This window comes from Oncorhynchus tshawytscha, linkage group LG07 (genome assembly GCF_018296145.1).
Source record: "Oncorhynchus tshawytscha isolate Ot180627B linkage group LG07, Otsh_v2.0, whole genome shotgun sequence".
In the NCBI taxonomy this organism is placed as follows: Eukaryota; Metazoa; Chordata; class Actinopteri; order Salmoniformes; family Salmonidae; genus Oncorhynchus; species Oncorhynchus tshawytscha.
In genome coordinates this window covers 23,431,105-23,446,062 of record NC_056435.1, presented here as the reverse complement: position 1 = coordinate 23,446,062, position 14,958 = coordinate 23,431,105, and the positions used below count along the sequence as shown (strand labels likewise).

The 14,958-nt window shown below is 42.5% G+C and overlaps 1 protein-coding gene across 1 annotated transcript in view; it reads left to right on the top strand.

Annotated features, from left to right (window-relative positions):
* The window catches only part of LOC112254151 (protein phosphatase 1, regulatory subunit 16B), a 120,354-nt gene that overhangs the window by 31,627 nt on the left and 73,769 nt on the right, over positions 1-14,958 (top strand). Inside the window, exon 2 of the mRNA XM_024426432.2 lies at positions 8,224-8,632. Coding sequence (XP_024282200.1) covers positions 8,368-8,632 — 265 coding nt within the window. The 5' untranslated portion in view covers positions 8,224-8,367. The remainder of the gene's footprint in view (positions 1-8,223; positions 8,633-14,958) is intronic.

Genomic DNA, 14,958 nt, shown 5'->3' with positions numbered 1-14,958 from the left:
CTAATAAATTACCTGTAAACTTGGTCCAAACATTTCAAACAACATTCCTAATCCAACTTTAGGTATCCTAAAACATAAATAATAGATACAATTTAAGACTGGATATACTGTGTTCAATACCGGATGAAAACAAAGTGAAGCGCGTTCCAGGTCGCACGCACCAAAAGACTTGAGTCCATCTGAGTGACACATGGAAAGAACAGGACTACTTCTACATTTTTCAAAAGAAAATCATCAACCAATTTCTAAAGACTGTTGACATCTAGTGGAAGCCATAGGAACTGCAAGCAGATTCCTATTAAAAAGGGCTTACCATAGAAAACCAATAGAAAACACATTGACCTCAATTTTTTTTCCCATGGATGGATTGTGCTCGGGTTTTCGCGTGCCAAATAAGTTATGTTATACTCACAGACATTATTCATACAGTTTTAGAAACATCAGAGTGTTTTCTATCCAAATCAACTAATGATATGCATATCCTAGCTTCTGGGCCTGAGTATCAGGCAGTTTACTTTGGGCACGATTTTCATCCGGACGCGAAAATACTGCCCCCTAGCCCAAAGAGGTTTTAAGACACGAACAGCTAACAGACGGTAGGCAATTAAGGTCACAGTTATGAAAACTTAGGACACTAAAGAGGCCTTTCTACTGTCTCTGAAAAACACCAAAAGAAAGGTGCCCAGGGTCCCTGCTTCTCTGCGTGAACGTGCCTTAGGCATGCAGAGTGCAGATGTGGTCAGAGCAATCAATTGCAATGTCCGTACTGTGAGATGCCTAAGACAGCGCTACAGGGAGACAGGACAGACAGCTGATGTCCTCGCAGTGGCAGACCATGTGTAGCACCGGCACAGGATCGGTACATCCAAACATCGCACCTGCGGGACAGGTATAGAATGGCAACAACAACTGCCCGAGTTACAGAGGAACGCGCAATCCCTCCATCAGTGCTCCGACTGTCCGCAATAGGGTGAGAGAGGCTGGACTGAGGGCTTGTAGGCCTGTTGTAAGGCAGGTCCTCACCAGACATCACCGGCAACAGCATCGCGTATTGGAACAAACCCACCGTTGCTGGCCCAGACAGGACTGGCTAAAAGTGCTCTTCACTGACAAGTCACGGTTTTGTCTCACCAGGGATGATGGTCAGATTCGCGTTTATCGTCTAATGAATGAGCGTTACAACGAGGCCTGTACTCTGGAGCAGGATTGATTTGGAGGTGGGGGTCCATGTTCTGGTGTGTCAGCATCATTGGACTGAGCTTGTTGTCATTGCAGGCAATCTCAATGCTGTGCGTTACAGGGAAGACATCCTCATCCCCCATGTGGTACCCTTCCTGCAGGCTCATCCTGACATGACCCTCCAGCAGACAATGCCACCAGCCATACTACTCATTCAGTCTGTGATTTCCTACAAAACAGTTATGTCAGTGTTCTGCCATGGCCAGCGAAGAGCCCAGATCTCAATCCCATTGAGCACGTCTGAAACCTGTTGGATCTCAGGGTGAGGGCTAGGGCCATTCCCCCAAGAAATGTCCGGGAACTTGCATGTGCCTTGGTGGAAGAGTGGAGTAGCATCTCACAGCAAGAACTGGGAAATCTGGTGCAGTCCATAAGGAGGAGATGCACTGCAGTACTTAATGCAGTTGGTGGCTACACAAGATGCTGACTGTTACTTTTGTTCAGGGACACATTATTCTATTTCTGTTAGTCACTTCTGTGGAACTTGTTCAATTTAGGTCTCCGTTGTTGAATCTTATGTTCATGCATATATTTACACATGTTAATTTTCCTGAAAATAAACGCAGTTGACATTGAGAAGAAGTTTCTTTTTTTGCTGAGTTTACCATCACTCAAAAGGGCACATGGTGAGTGGGAAGGCAAAGATCTAGTGCTTTGGAGCAGCAGTCACCTTTTGGTAACATGATACCCTCTCCAGTCTGTGTTTCCTAGACTTCCATTCACAAGGTGGGCGATAGCAGCTTTCTTTTGTTTTCTCACTTGTGGTGAAAGCAAGGAAGAGTCACCGCCATCTCCCCTTGCGAATAGTAGCTAGCTGGCTTTAGTCTGGTTAAAGACTTAGCAAGCTAGCACGCCTTTTTAGGTTCCCACATCTGCGTGTGCAATAATCAGATTTATACTTACGTATAATATGCCCTGGCAAATATTCTTATACTTGCCTATGTAGCCTGTAGCATTATCTCAATTTTATATGCTACTTCCATGCATTTGCTCCCATACCAGCTAAAAATAGAATGTCGTCATATCACTGAGGAAAAACACCTTTACCTTTTCACGTAGTTAATGGGGATTCTAAGGCTACAATGTTTGGTTTAATGTTTAAATAGTCACTGAGATTATATTTGGTTATGAATGCAGAAATGGTACTTTGATGCATAGCCTATGTATATCGGATCAAGGAACCAAGCAGCGCAGCTTCATTGCCCACACAACACTGCCCCCACAGCGTCCCAATGAACTCTCCACATAGTCATGGATTTGGCGCTGCGCAAAAATCTGTTGCGAGCGACATAGACGTCTGTCGACCGCATAACAGCGATATTAGAGAGGAGGACAGGCGGCAGGTATTTGAACCACTACATGTGCTGCTCAGTACAGTAGGAGTGGACTTGAACTAGCCTAGCAGTGGTGATCAGTAAGAGTGGACCACAATGACACTGTAGGACAAAAAAAAACTGGCAGTGTGTCCAGATAGCTCAGTTTGTAATATTTTGACAACATTTGAAAGCATCTCTCATTTGAATATCTGACATACATGAGATGAAACAGATTCATTAAATAATCTGCTTTTCTTGTGAGCCGATTCTGGTAACGCTGAAATCTGCTGCCTTATTGAGCTTATCGAATCACATTTTATTTGTCACATACACATGGTTATCCGATCTGTTCTGGCTTTAAATCTGTGATTGATTTGGACCGTCCTGATCAATGACCGGGTAAGCCCAAACGGTCCTCTGTTTGAGATCAGAATTCTGGGTTAAAAGTGTAAAACTCTCTCCGGAACCATTTCTCTGATGTTTGTAGAATGTGCACACACTATCACTGTCTAGTTTGATATAGGGCAAGGAGAAACAGAAGGGTGTATGACTGGCAGCAGCAGTTAAAAGTACAGCTGGTTTCTGTGTGTCTGTGTATACTGTGTGTGTGTGTGTGAGATAATCACTGTAGGTAATGTGATTACTCTCCCTGTGATTTGATCAGAGGCAGGCCCTCATCCCCTGTGTTGATGCTATTTAGCTTTCAGACTGAGCAGCACAAACAGTGGACATTTTCTTATTTGTCACACAGCATGAGAGACGCTAATTCACTTTACTGCCCGCTTCGCCTGCTAATACCTCTAGCCAACTTTACAAGACATGTTTCAGGCCTAACATCCTTAAGAGGAAACTCACAGCTGTGTGTGTATTAGTTAGTTAGTTACTGCATTATGCATCAACCTGATTTTCCCCTGTGGTAGAACAGTTAACCACTTGAGGGGAAATCGGTTGAACAGCCCAGTTGAGAACATATATATATACACACACACACTGCTGTGTCTTACTATACTTGTGAGGACTTTTTGGGGACCAATAATTGATTTTCATTAACAATCCCATTTTCCCTAACCTTAACTCCTAACCCCAAAATAACCTTCTTTTTTTTTTACAAGTCTCTGAATTTGAGTTTGTTTACTATTCTTGTGAGGACTTCTGGTACTCACAAGTATAGGAAACCGTGTCCACACACACCCCAGTAGTCTCCTGAGCCATATCCATTGGGACTTTCTTCTGTGCCTTAAAATATAGAAATCTAGCACAGATTAAACTGCATCAGTGCGTTTCTATTTCCCAGTTTGGCATCTTGGTTAAATCACTGTGCTGTAAAATGAACGCCTTCTGTTCCGTTTCTCCCTCATCACTTAAAGAACTGTGACTATGTTTTAAAGGTTGACACAAAGACAACACCACCACTTGATTTCAGGCTTTATCATTTGATGGTTATTGAAAAGTGATTGACAAGCCAAGACATGGAACCATGTCCGACTGTTTTGTGTTTTATTATCTTCCAAAATGGTTGGTATCCCTTATCCCGACCTCTATCTGGCAAAGCACAGTCGTCGGATTTGAGAAAGGATGGTTGGAGGAATTACACTTGCCTGCTTTTAGAGAGTGCGCGCATACACTATTCTTTCTCTTTCTGAAGTTTGTTGCCGCTGACCTTGCACACTCAAGATGACAGTAGAGAAGAATTGGGTTACAGCCGTCTTCCTGTCCGTGTTGTGAGAGAGCTAGGTTGGTTGCACGGGTTTCAGCCGCAGAAGGGTTCTGTGCAGTAGCAGCTTGAACGGGGGTTGTTTTCTAGATGGAAACTCCGTGAAACAAACTGCCTAATAGATCTGTGACCTGGACTGTGGAAAATATAGGCCTCTTAATTTACAGATTTGTGTTTGGCCTCTATGAGAGATGATACTAACTAGATGAATCCCCAATGGGAAACTGATGCTCATATTGATCATAAACCATGTGTGGTACAGCAGGGTCAAGTATAGCCAGCATGAGGAATGGTTGCTAGGGGAATGACCTCCAGCTGAGCACTGTTCCTTAAGAGGGTCTGGCAGCACTCAAATTGCCTAAAGACTTCAAGGGGAGAGTGTTTTGGAAAGTACACGTCACGTGAGGTATAGTACGAGTACGACCAAAATGATTTGGAGCTTTTGACGAGTCCTGTCGGCTTCATGCTTCTGTTTTCAACATTTTAAAGTCTGACCCTGTAGAGGTCTGAAAGAGCCAGGATTGAATTGGCTTTTTTCTTAATTAAAGCCTCCTTGTTTGCACCATGCTCCTGTCCCTTGTGCCTTTTACCTTTTTGAGTCATTGCTTATGCCCGACCACTGTCACACCATGGCTAGTTAGAGGATGTCCAAGTCCGTGCCTCGGTATGATTTCCCATACAGATATTGTATAGCCATTTTGAGGATCGGTAGTCTATCCGATGATGATGATGCCATTTTGACCATGTGTACCATTTTATATTATAGCAGCCAGTCTCTCATGACAGACTGTTAATCGAGTATTCGCTGCCAGTGCATGCAAGATCGGGTTCTGAGTTGAATTGACAGTCACAACCATCCCCCTGACTGATAGTGTGTTGTGGGTGAACAGTCAGTCCGTGAGGGAGTGAGACATACTGTGGATGAGTATGGTTCAGGCCAGGATGTGGTTACTGGAGTCGAATGAATGTACTGAGGCTGACATCTGACAGTCGTCTGGTTTCAACGGCACACCAGAGAAATTAACAACGGTCAGGGTATGATTTTGCTCACAAATGGAAAGTTCAGACAAAATTGCATCGAGCAGAGGAAATAATAAGTAAACAAATTTCCCCATCTTTTGATGTATCGTGGCACATCTATTCTCTGTTATGCGCCAGTTGCTATAGTTAGACACATCATGTATTGGTTTGTTGTTGAGCTTGCAGCAGCCGGAAGTCTGAGGCTGGTTATTAGTAAGTCTACTTATCACAGGGCTGGTTACTACAAAACCAAAGGGCTTCTGGGCATTTCCATCAAAAAGGACCCATGAGTACCAACATGTTAAGTTCATAGGAGCATATCAAATTGGGTGTCAAATGAAAGAGTTTATACTTTTGGGAATTGAAGGCATAGATCTATATTTATCAACCATTCTCCATCTTAAAAATTAGGCATAAGTAAAGGCTTTGCTTTCTAGAGAAACCGATGGAAAAGAGGTATTTTAGAAAACATCTACCAGAAAGTCTTAAGGTATCAGAAATGCATCGAAACACAATGTCGACGTAAAGACCCCGTCCAACGAATGCCAACACTTATATTTAGTTTGAGAAATGATTTGCCTTCTGTATGTTTAAAAACATTGCCTTATAATTACGTTACTAAAAACCCACATATCTTCAATATATTTTCAAATTTCTCCCCGATGTGAGGAGGAAGGATAATGCAAGTTCACAGACGTAACAAGAAAAGGTAGACATCAATTAATTATAGGGATTTTTACTGATACCAATTTTGTTTATGAAATTAACTTGTAATTCCATTACCTAAATTAACAAAAAATCTGAGATGGAATTACTGCAGCTGAATTGGCTGCAATAGGAAATCATAATAGTCACAAACCACAGTTGGGCCACCTGCTACTGTCCTCACTTCCACTGGCATATAACAGTTTTTTCAGTTGTCTGGTGGTCAAACCAAGAGTGTTAAAACAGTGAGTCCGGATAACCCCCTCCTCCTCTCTCACCCTCTCTCCAGTTAATGTCCCCTCGCCCAGCTCTTACTGACACCTACCCATGAGCCTCTTCACTTTCTATTTACTTTAATCCGCATCCTCACCCACTGAGCACCGGACGTCCATAGATGTTGAAAAGTATTTGAAACTTGACCTTAACGTCTACAGACGGACCGAACTGGACCAAATCTCAAAGCTATCATAGACGTATGTTTCACAAGTTTTAATAACGTGGTATATTGTACTGAACTATACTCTACCCTACTCTGCTGTATTTTACTGTACTCAACTGTGCTGCGCTGTGATTACCAGACTTGTGAAACATGAGGAGAATGACATTCATATCCATAATTATGCATTTCTCTGTAGTACAGATCAGGGACCCATGATGTCATTTTGTTACCGGGTGTAAATTCACTTTACATACATACTGTAATTCAATATCCAAAATAGATCTTTTCAAACTCAAGATGCCATGTCATAGCTGACACCCCATTCTTTCTTTAGATATTTAAGAGTTTTTGGAAAACGTGGTCGCGTAAAAACCTGACGAAGATTTGATTTTTTCTGGATATTTTGTTTTTGTACTGTTTTATATACAGTAAGAAGGAATTGTTGATTTTGAATGTTTGAACACTAGTAGTGTTTCTCCAACTACTTTGCAGATAGAGTTCAGTGTGTCAAATCAGAGGGCATGTTGTCTGGTCCTCTGGCAGTCTCTATGGGGGTGCCACAGGGTTAAATTCTCAGGCCGAGTCTTTTCTCTGTATATATCAATGATGTTGCTCTTGCTGCGGGCGATGGCAACACCCACCCGTAGCACGCGCTCCAGCAGGTCTATCTCATTGATCATCCGTAAAGCCAGCACCTCATTTGGCCGCCTTTCCTTCCAGTTCTCTGCTGCCTGTGACTGGAATGAATTGCAAAAATCGTTGAAGTTGGAGACTTTTATCTCCCTCACCAACTTTAAACATCTGCTATCTGAGCAGCTAACCGATCGCTGCAGCTGGACATAGTCCATCGGTAAATAGCCCACCCAATTTACCTACCTCATCCCCATACTGTATTTATTTACTTTTCTGCTCTTTTGCACACCAGTATCTCTACCTGCACATGACCATCTGATCATTTATCACTCCAGTGTTAATCTGCTTAATTGTAATTATTCGCCTACCTCCTCATGCCTTTTTGCACACAATGTATATAGACTCTTTTTATTAAAAAATAATAATAATTATACTGTGTTATTGACTTGTTTATTGTTTACTCCATGTGTAGCTCTGTGTTGCTGTCTGTTCACACTGCTTTGCTTTATCTTGGCCAGGTCGCAGTTGTAAATGAGAACTTGTTCTCAACTAGCCTACCTGGTTAAATAAATGTGAAATAAAAAAAATAATGTAGGTAGTGTCTGTATTTTTGTACCCATTAACTAGTGTTGTTGACTGCCTGTCAGGTGGGTACTCTCTCTAGTGAGGTGGGTACTCTCTCTAGTGAGGTGGGTACTCTCTCTAGTGAGGTGGGTACTCGCTCTAGTGAGGTGGGTACTCTCTCTAGTGAGGTGGGTACTCTCTCTAGTGAGGTGGGTACTCTCTCTAGTGAGGTGGGTACTCTCTCTAGTGAGGTGGGTACTCTCTCTAGTGAGGTGGGTACTCCAGTAGGGAGGGAGTGGGTACTCCAGTAGGGAGGGAGTGGGTACTGTCTAGTGAGTGTGCACTACAGTATGATGTAACAGACTACCGTTGAGAGAAGGACGCTCAAATCAAAGGAAACAAGATAAGTCGGGCATTAAGCCTGCTGAAACAACAAGGAATCGAGAAGTATTTGTGGCATTTACTAAGCTACGAGTACTACTGTATACTGTTAAAAGTATTTTCTTAGTCTCTTAGTTCCGAGTTCATGGGTTACGGAGTTCACGAAAGCTTTCTTTTGTACTAATGTCATCTATCTCTCTCTGTCTCCCCAGCGGGTGGTCTAGTCACAACTGTCCTGGTGGTGAGGATGATGATGATGGGAGTTGGCTACTACAGCCAAAGGTGCAGCCCCCCACGCTAGTACCAGTCTACAACCCCTGGTCCCCCTTTGAGCCCTGGTCCCACCTGTCCCCACCATGGCCAACCACCTGGAGCTTCTGAATGAACTGCAGCAGCTGGATAAGGTGCCTAGCCTGGAGCGACTAAGGGCCGCCCAGAAGCGCCGCACGCAGCAGCTGAAGAGATGGGCAGTCTATGAGAAGGAGATGCAGAACAAGAAGCGCAAGGCGGACAAGAGGAGGAACACCAATCATGCCGCAGCCATGGAGGCCAAACGACATGTATCGTTTGCAGCTAATGTGGCGCTATTAGAGGCCTCGGCACGGAACGACCCTGACGAAGGTAGGAGGAAAGGACACACACACACACACACACGCATACAGATCATTTCACCATCAGAGCACCCCAAACAGTCATGAAAAAGACAGGGTCAAGGAGAAACCATTTAATGTTTCCTGATGGGGTGATGTAGTAAAAAGCAGTATTAGTATTATAATGTATTTTTCTCTCTACAGTAACTCTAAAAAGTGCTTATTCCACTCCAACCAAATCATACCAGGCTCTATCATTTAGATTTCAATAGATGCCGTTAATTAAACTACAGATGAAACACAGCCGGTATGATGCTGCTACATTTTTATTTATTTAATGAGTAATACTGCCCAGTTGTTCAGAAAGTGTTGATGACTTTCTGTAACTAACCGATTTCATCCAAAATGGCACCCTTTTTCCTGTATAGTACACTACATTTGACCAGAGTCTGCCTTTTTAGACGTAACTACAGATTCTACCAAGCTGGTGCTGCTGTTCTGTCTTTTCAGTCAATAAACTATGGTGACATGAAAGCATACCTGTTGTATGTTTCATCCAATCTTCTGTGGCTTTATATTAAATGATAACTGCCTTCTGCATCTTCAAATTAGATTTTTTTTTTGTCAACCTTCGGTTGGCATTAAAACGGCCTGAGGCACTTTCTATATTCAGACTGTGGAGGAGTAAAATTGTGTTTTTTTTACTCATGTATGCTGCACATTAGCATGAATGATTTCAGTCACACATATATATTCACATTAGTGTTCTAGCTGTGATACATTTAGAATGTAGAGGCATTGGAACACATGGGATATTTCTGTTCTGGAATGTTTTGTTAGATTGTATACAGTGCCTTTGCAAAGTATTCAAACCCCTTACCTTTTTTCACATTTTGTTATGTTACTGCCTTATTTTATTCCGGATTAAAACAGTACACTTTTCAGTGTTCCAGGAATAGAGAACTGGTGGTTTGTAGAACTGAACTAAAAGCATTATGATTTGTTGTTGTTTATAATCCACAACTTGTGAGGTGAGTGGGCTGCTTGCCAGGCCACCACTTATTGTGTCCCTTCTAGTCTTGTGCACCAATAAACAAACTCTCAACAGTTACACATTGATGTCATTTTAAATGTGATTACAGTTGAGCTGGACTTCTTCTGAGCATATCCAGATTGCCTGTGGGCTGAGCTGTTGTGTGTGGTGTGTTGTATTGCAGTGCTAGTGATGCGGTGGGGTGTACTATAAAAATCTAAAATGTTGATTGCAATACCCGTCATTGAAATGAAAGTTCCTTTTTACATTTTAGTACCGCTTTAACATGATGTAGAAACATATATCCTATTGAGATGCATTGCATTGAAAATTGTACACAGTCTAAGGAGCGTCAAGTGTGTGGTGACAACATGCAAGACATTTCTCATTCATTCATTGCTGTGATCATTGAGCTCCTGAATAAGTGATCCATTTTCATTTGTTTCTGCCCCCACGAAATGTTACAAGGTGTAAAACAAACGCACCCCGCAAGTAGTTTTAGAACGGCCCGCGACATGGTTTATGAATGTAAAATGTGCCTCCCCCAATCCGTGGTAAAGAAACAAACAACCTTTGGCAGGTGATATGGGTCAGATCTTTTGAACTGTTTGGGTTAGAAAGTTTTCACTTTTTATTAATGGTGCAAGCATGACGTTAACAAATCTTTACTCGGGAACTGATGGTACAGCGACGCCTTATTACAACAATTATTATATTTTTATAGATGTATGGTGTGTATGTGTTGGTTGACGAGAGTGTAAACCGCGTACAGTGTGTGTGTGTGACGTGACAGAGTGCGACCCAGTCAATCAGTCTCTGTGGCAGCTGGCTAATTGAGGATTGTCGGGTTCTTTTAATCTGGGCTGTCCCTCTGCTCTGATACTCAGTGACAGGGAGGGAGAGCGAGAGCAAGCAGAAGTTTGTAGGTAAAAAGAGCGGAGGGGGAGAGGCGGAGGGGGAGAGACAGAGGGGGAGGGAGAAAAATGCAAAGGAATCGACAGACTGGGGCAGGGAGGAGGAGAGAAAGCGAAATTCCCCCATAATGAGTAATCACTTACACTGCTTTCTCAGAAAAGAAATGAGACTTGAGGGTGACTACTTAGTGCTTAGCCTAGCTATAGAGTGCAGAGAGCTAGAGGGCCTGGCCAGTAGCCACAGAGCCTACATAGCCTAGCTACAGTAATGAGATTGCTTTGATGATGGTTTGAACTTTGGCTTAATGTTTGGTTTTCAGTGTACTGCAGGGATGATCTCTCTGTGTGTGATACAACCACAGCATCATCCCGTTTACCCTGTAGTCAGTCAGTCAGTCACACTCACTAATGTGAACATAACAGTACTGTGTTTGTGGTGTGTGTGTGTTCTCATATAATGAAGTGAAACACATGTCTTTTTACGTATGTGTGGACTGTCCTCTTTTCCACTGCTTATCCATGGGTTGCCATGACGCTTCCTATGTCCATTACAGTTCAGACCAGGACCATCCTTGTCAAGGTTACACGTTGTACTAACTCAGTCCCTATTGAAGCTGCGGAGGAGGTGCTTCCTGTCTGTTCACCATTTACACTCAAAGCAATCGTCACGAGAGCTGAGGCCCTGAGACCTTGTCTCGCTCCCAGTGATACTACGTGAAGGCTGCGAAATTGCTCTGAACCTGCTGTGTCTGGGACTGATGGCTGTTCTGTGTTGATATTGGGAGGGACTGATTTAGCTTTTTTGTCTCTTTACAGCCTCATCATGTGACAGGGCTACATGTTGATGGGAAATTAGACCGGAGATGAAAAAGACGTGGCTATCAAATATGCAGTATAGCCACATTTTTAACATCGCCCTGAAAATCCTGCGATAGATATTTTGGAGGATAATCTCCAGCCAGCTATTTTAACTTTTTTTGTCTCATCTCTGTGCTTCCTGTCTCCTCTGCTGCATCCACAAGCTCACATGACGATGTCAACACCCACTACACTAAGCACAGCTCTGTTTACATCTAACTAGCAGTGTGTAAAAAGCCTCTAAGTGATGTTTTAAAAAGACCTTCTGGATCCCAGATCCATTTGGACACTGTGATTTTCCTTCGTTGGTTCACCACCACTGCTCGCCATGTCTCTCGTATCACCATCATTACATTACAACAGAGGAGGACCGCTAAAGGGAAGTATGTGAAAACAGGCACAGCTCATTTTGCAGGGATGCAAACTAGTCACCTTTTGCCGAAATTTGCCATTTTGAATCCAAAATAGGGAACCTACGTGATTCGTGTAGATCTGATGAGGAAAATTTGCGTTTGGTCACTACTGGCTGAAAGCGAACAAGTCATGCACATTTGGAGCAATACTGGCCATATCCAAGGCTCGAGCCTGGGCTCGGCCAATCGTTCACATAACAACAGAATGCAGCATGTGACTGAATAGACAGCCATTTTGGGTGTTACAGCATCAGCGTGCGCTCTGGAAAGACGGTGAAGAGTGGAAAAGCTATTTGCCAGTTACATGCTGACTAGACCGGGTCGCGCATGTTGATTTTTGTCCACCCAGACCAGACGCGATCAGGGCACGCAACTATATTAACATAGGGACACGTCAAAAAACATTAAACATTTATGGCAATTTAGCTAGCTTGCTGTTGCTAGCTAATTTGTCCTGGGATATAAACATTGGGTTGTTATTTCACCTGAAATGGTCAAGATCCTCTATTCTGACAATTAATCCACAGATACAAGGGTAAACTGAGTTTGTTTCTAGTAATCTCTTCTCCTTCAGGCTTCTTCTTCTTCTTTGGACTTTATATGGCAGTTGGTAACAAACTTTAAGGTGCATTACCACCACCAACTGGACTGGAGTGTGGACCTCAGTTCATCTTTCAATCACCCACGTGGGTATATGCTCCAAAAAACCATGAGATAGGAAAAGAGGGACTTGCAGCGCATCAAGCATCACAAATAGAACCAAGTTATATTTTAGCGCCTGGCTACGCAGACGCGTGCGAGCAGTGTGGGTGCAATGATTGAATAACATGTATGAGTTCATTTATTTTGCAACGCAAGCGGTGTGATCAGTATGTTACAGCAGCGCTTCCCCCTGTATGACAACAAAGAGGTAGTTGAGAAGCCTAGAGACGGTGGTTATGAAGCGTACTACATGAGCTGTAAACGAAAAACAACTGGCATTTGGAGAGTTTGAGGTGAAGGAGCACGTGTGGTGGAACAAGAATTGTTAGCATTGTTAAGTTTCTTGCTAGCTGGATCGAATTGCCTGTTAGCTAGCCAGAGAAATGTTGAGCAACATTAGCTAACTTAGCGGATCAAATAATTGAGGTGATCGTGTGAATATTAGCTGGTTGACAAAGTCAGACAGCTAGCTAACCTTACAATGTCAGATGAGGTAACATTAGCTCGAGGAACCAATTAGCTGTATAGTATTAACTGGTATACGACGACTTCCCGTTCCTCAAGCTATAACATTAGTTGCTCTCTGGAACCTGACAATCTGTGTGAAATATTCAATAGTTAGTTTGTTTGTTAATTAGCTATCTATGAACTAATGTTTTCCCTCTGTGGTTAATTTTCAGAATGAGGGAATTAGGGGGAAATGAGGCGTTGGTTGTTAAACAAGTGGATTCAGGGATCAAGTGTAGTTGGCGCTGGGCATGGCTTAAGCTGGATGCCACTATAGAGGTGAAAGGAACACCACACACTTTCTCACGTTTTCAATACAGTGGATAAAAAAGGGGTATGTCAGGTTTACTATGCCTGAAATGGATCAATCAATTATGCCAACAGTGTCTCATGCTCTGCTGGCACATTGTAGAACAGATGTACACAGGCAAAAGTGTACAATGTAATAACGCGCAGTGTAGCCCAAAGATATTGCTTTTGGTGTGTTGAACTTGACCTACTGTAACACTTGTGTGCTTTTAGGGGCGATTTATTTTTAAAAAATGTACTCCGTGAAGGTTATTTTTGTACACATGTAGCCTTGTGCACTTGATCGACGTCTATTATTATCCTAGCCACTAATAGAGCAAAAATACAATGCCTGTTTGTTTCATTTTATTTCTACTTTAAGTGCAATATTTAGTGTGGTCACAACCATTCTATTATAAAGGCTGTCATGGCTAACTGCAATATTAATGTATTGTTTGTTCTTTGTACTTGATTATCATTTGCATTAAAGTCTAGGCAACAAATAACGTTGGATTGCTTTCCTTAAAATTTGTAGCTGTGAGTTAGGTTTACATGAACCGCTTTTTATTTTACACACAGAGACTGATCATGTTCTTTGTTATTAATTAGTACACAGTTGAAACCTGAATTTCAAGAAGGAACCCAGCCTAAAAGTCACTCAATGTGCATTTTAAAGTTAGCTGGGATTCAGTGCAAAAAAAAAAAGTTAATCTTTTTTTGGGCCTTCACCAGTTTGCATCCCTGATTTTTGACTTGAGATCTACATACTTGACTCTGAATTTTATCAGAAGAATTATTTACGCAAAATTCAGTGTAGCTGGCGCTTAACTCCACCCTGATTCAGACCCTAAGAGCATAAGAATAAAAGTGGAACTGTAGTATTGGTCTGCTTTCCCCTTTTTCTCTCCCTATTATTACCTCCTGTAGAAACTGTCTTTTAGTGGACCTCTTCCTCTCACTAATAAGGAAGTAGGAGTAGACAACAGGCCCTTTGAGACCTAATAACTGCCTTCTCTGCGCTCATACATACAGTACACACACGCTGACTTGACAGTTGCACTATTTAAACCGGGTCAAGACTTGACAGTTGCGCTAGTTTGACTTGAAAGTTGGTCTAAGCACGACTTGCGGTAGACCTAATCTACAACCATCAACAAACAATATTTTATTCGTGTCCCTGCCTTGCCATGCCATAGACTTCCTGTTGCTATCTCAATCTAAAATTACTACAGATTTGTAACATCAATTATGATGATAATATGTTGGCCTGACTTCCTTACTGACATTCTCTTGCCCTGTGGCATTGGAAAACCAGGTTACGTAATTGACAACATTTTGGAATGGTCAGAAGACCTTTTACACAGTGTAGGTTACTGTATTCTGGGGCAGTGTTTTCTTGTGGTTGGTATGTAGAGGAGAATGATCAAATATCAATGTGTTGCGTTTTATGTATCAGAAAGAGTAGCTAACCGTTTTTGTTGTTGGTTGAGTAGTACACTCTGTCCAGTCCAGACCCCCCAGTACTAGCTGTGTCTGTCTGTAGCCTACCCTATACTGTCTATTGTCAGTCATTTGTGTCTGTAGGCTGTCAATACTGCAGCTCTGAGCAGGGCACTCCAGTCCACTCTGTACTGTCTGTGGC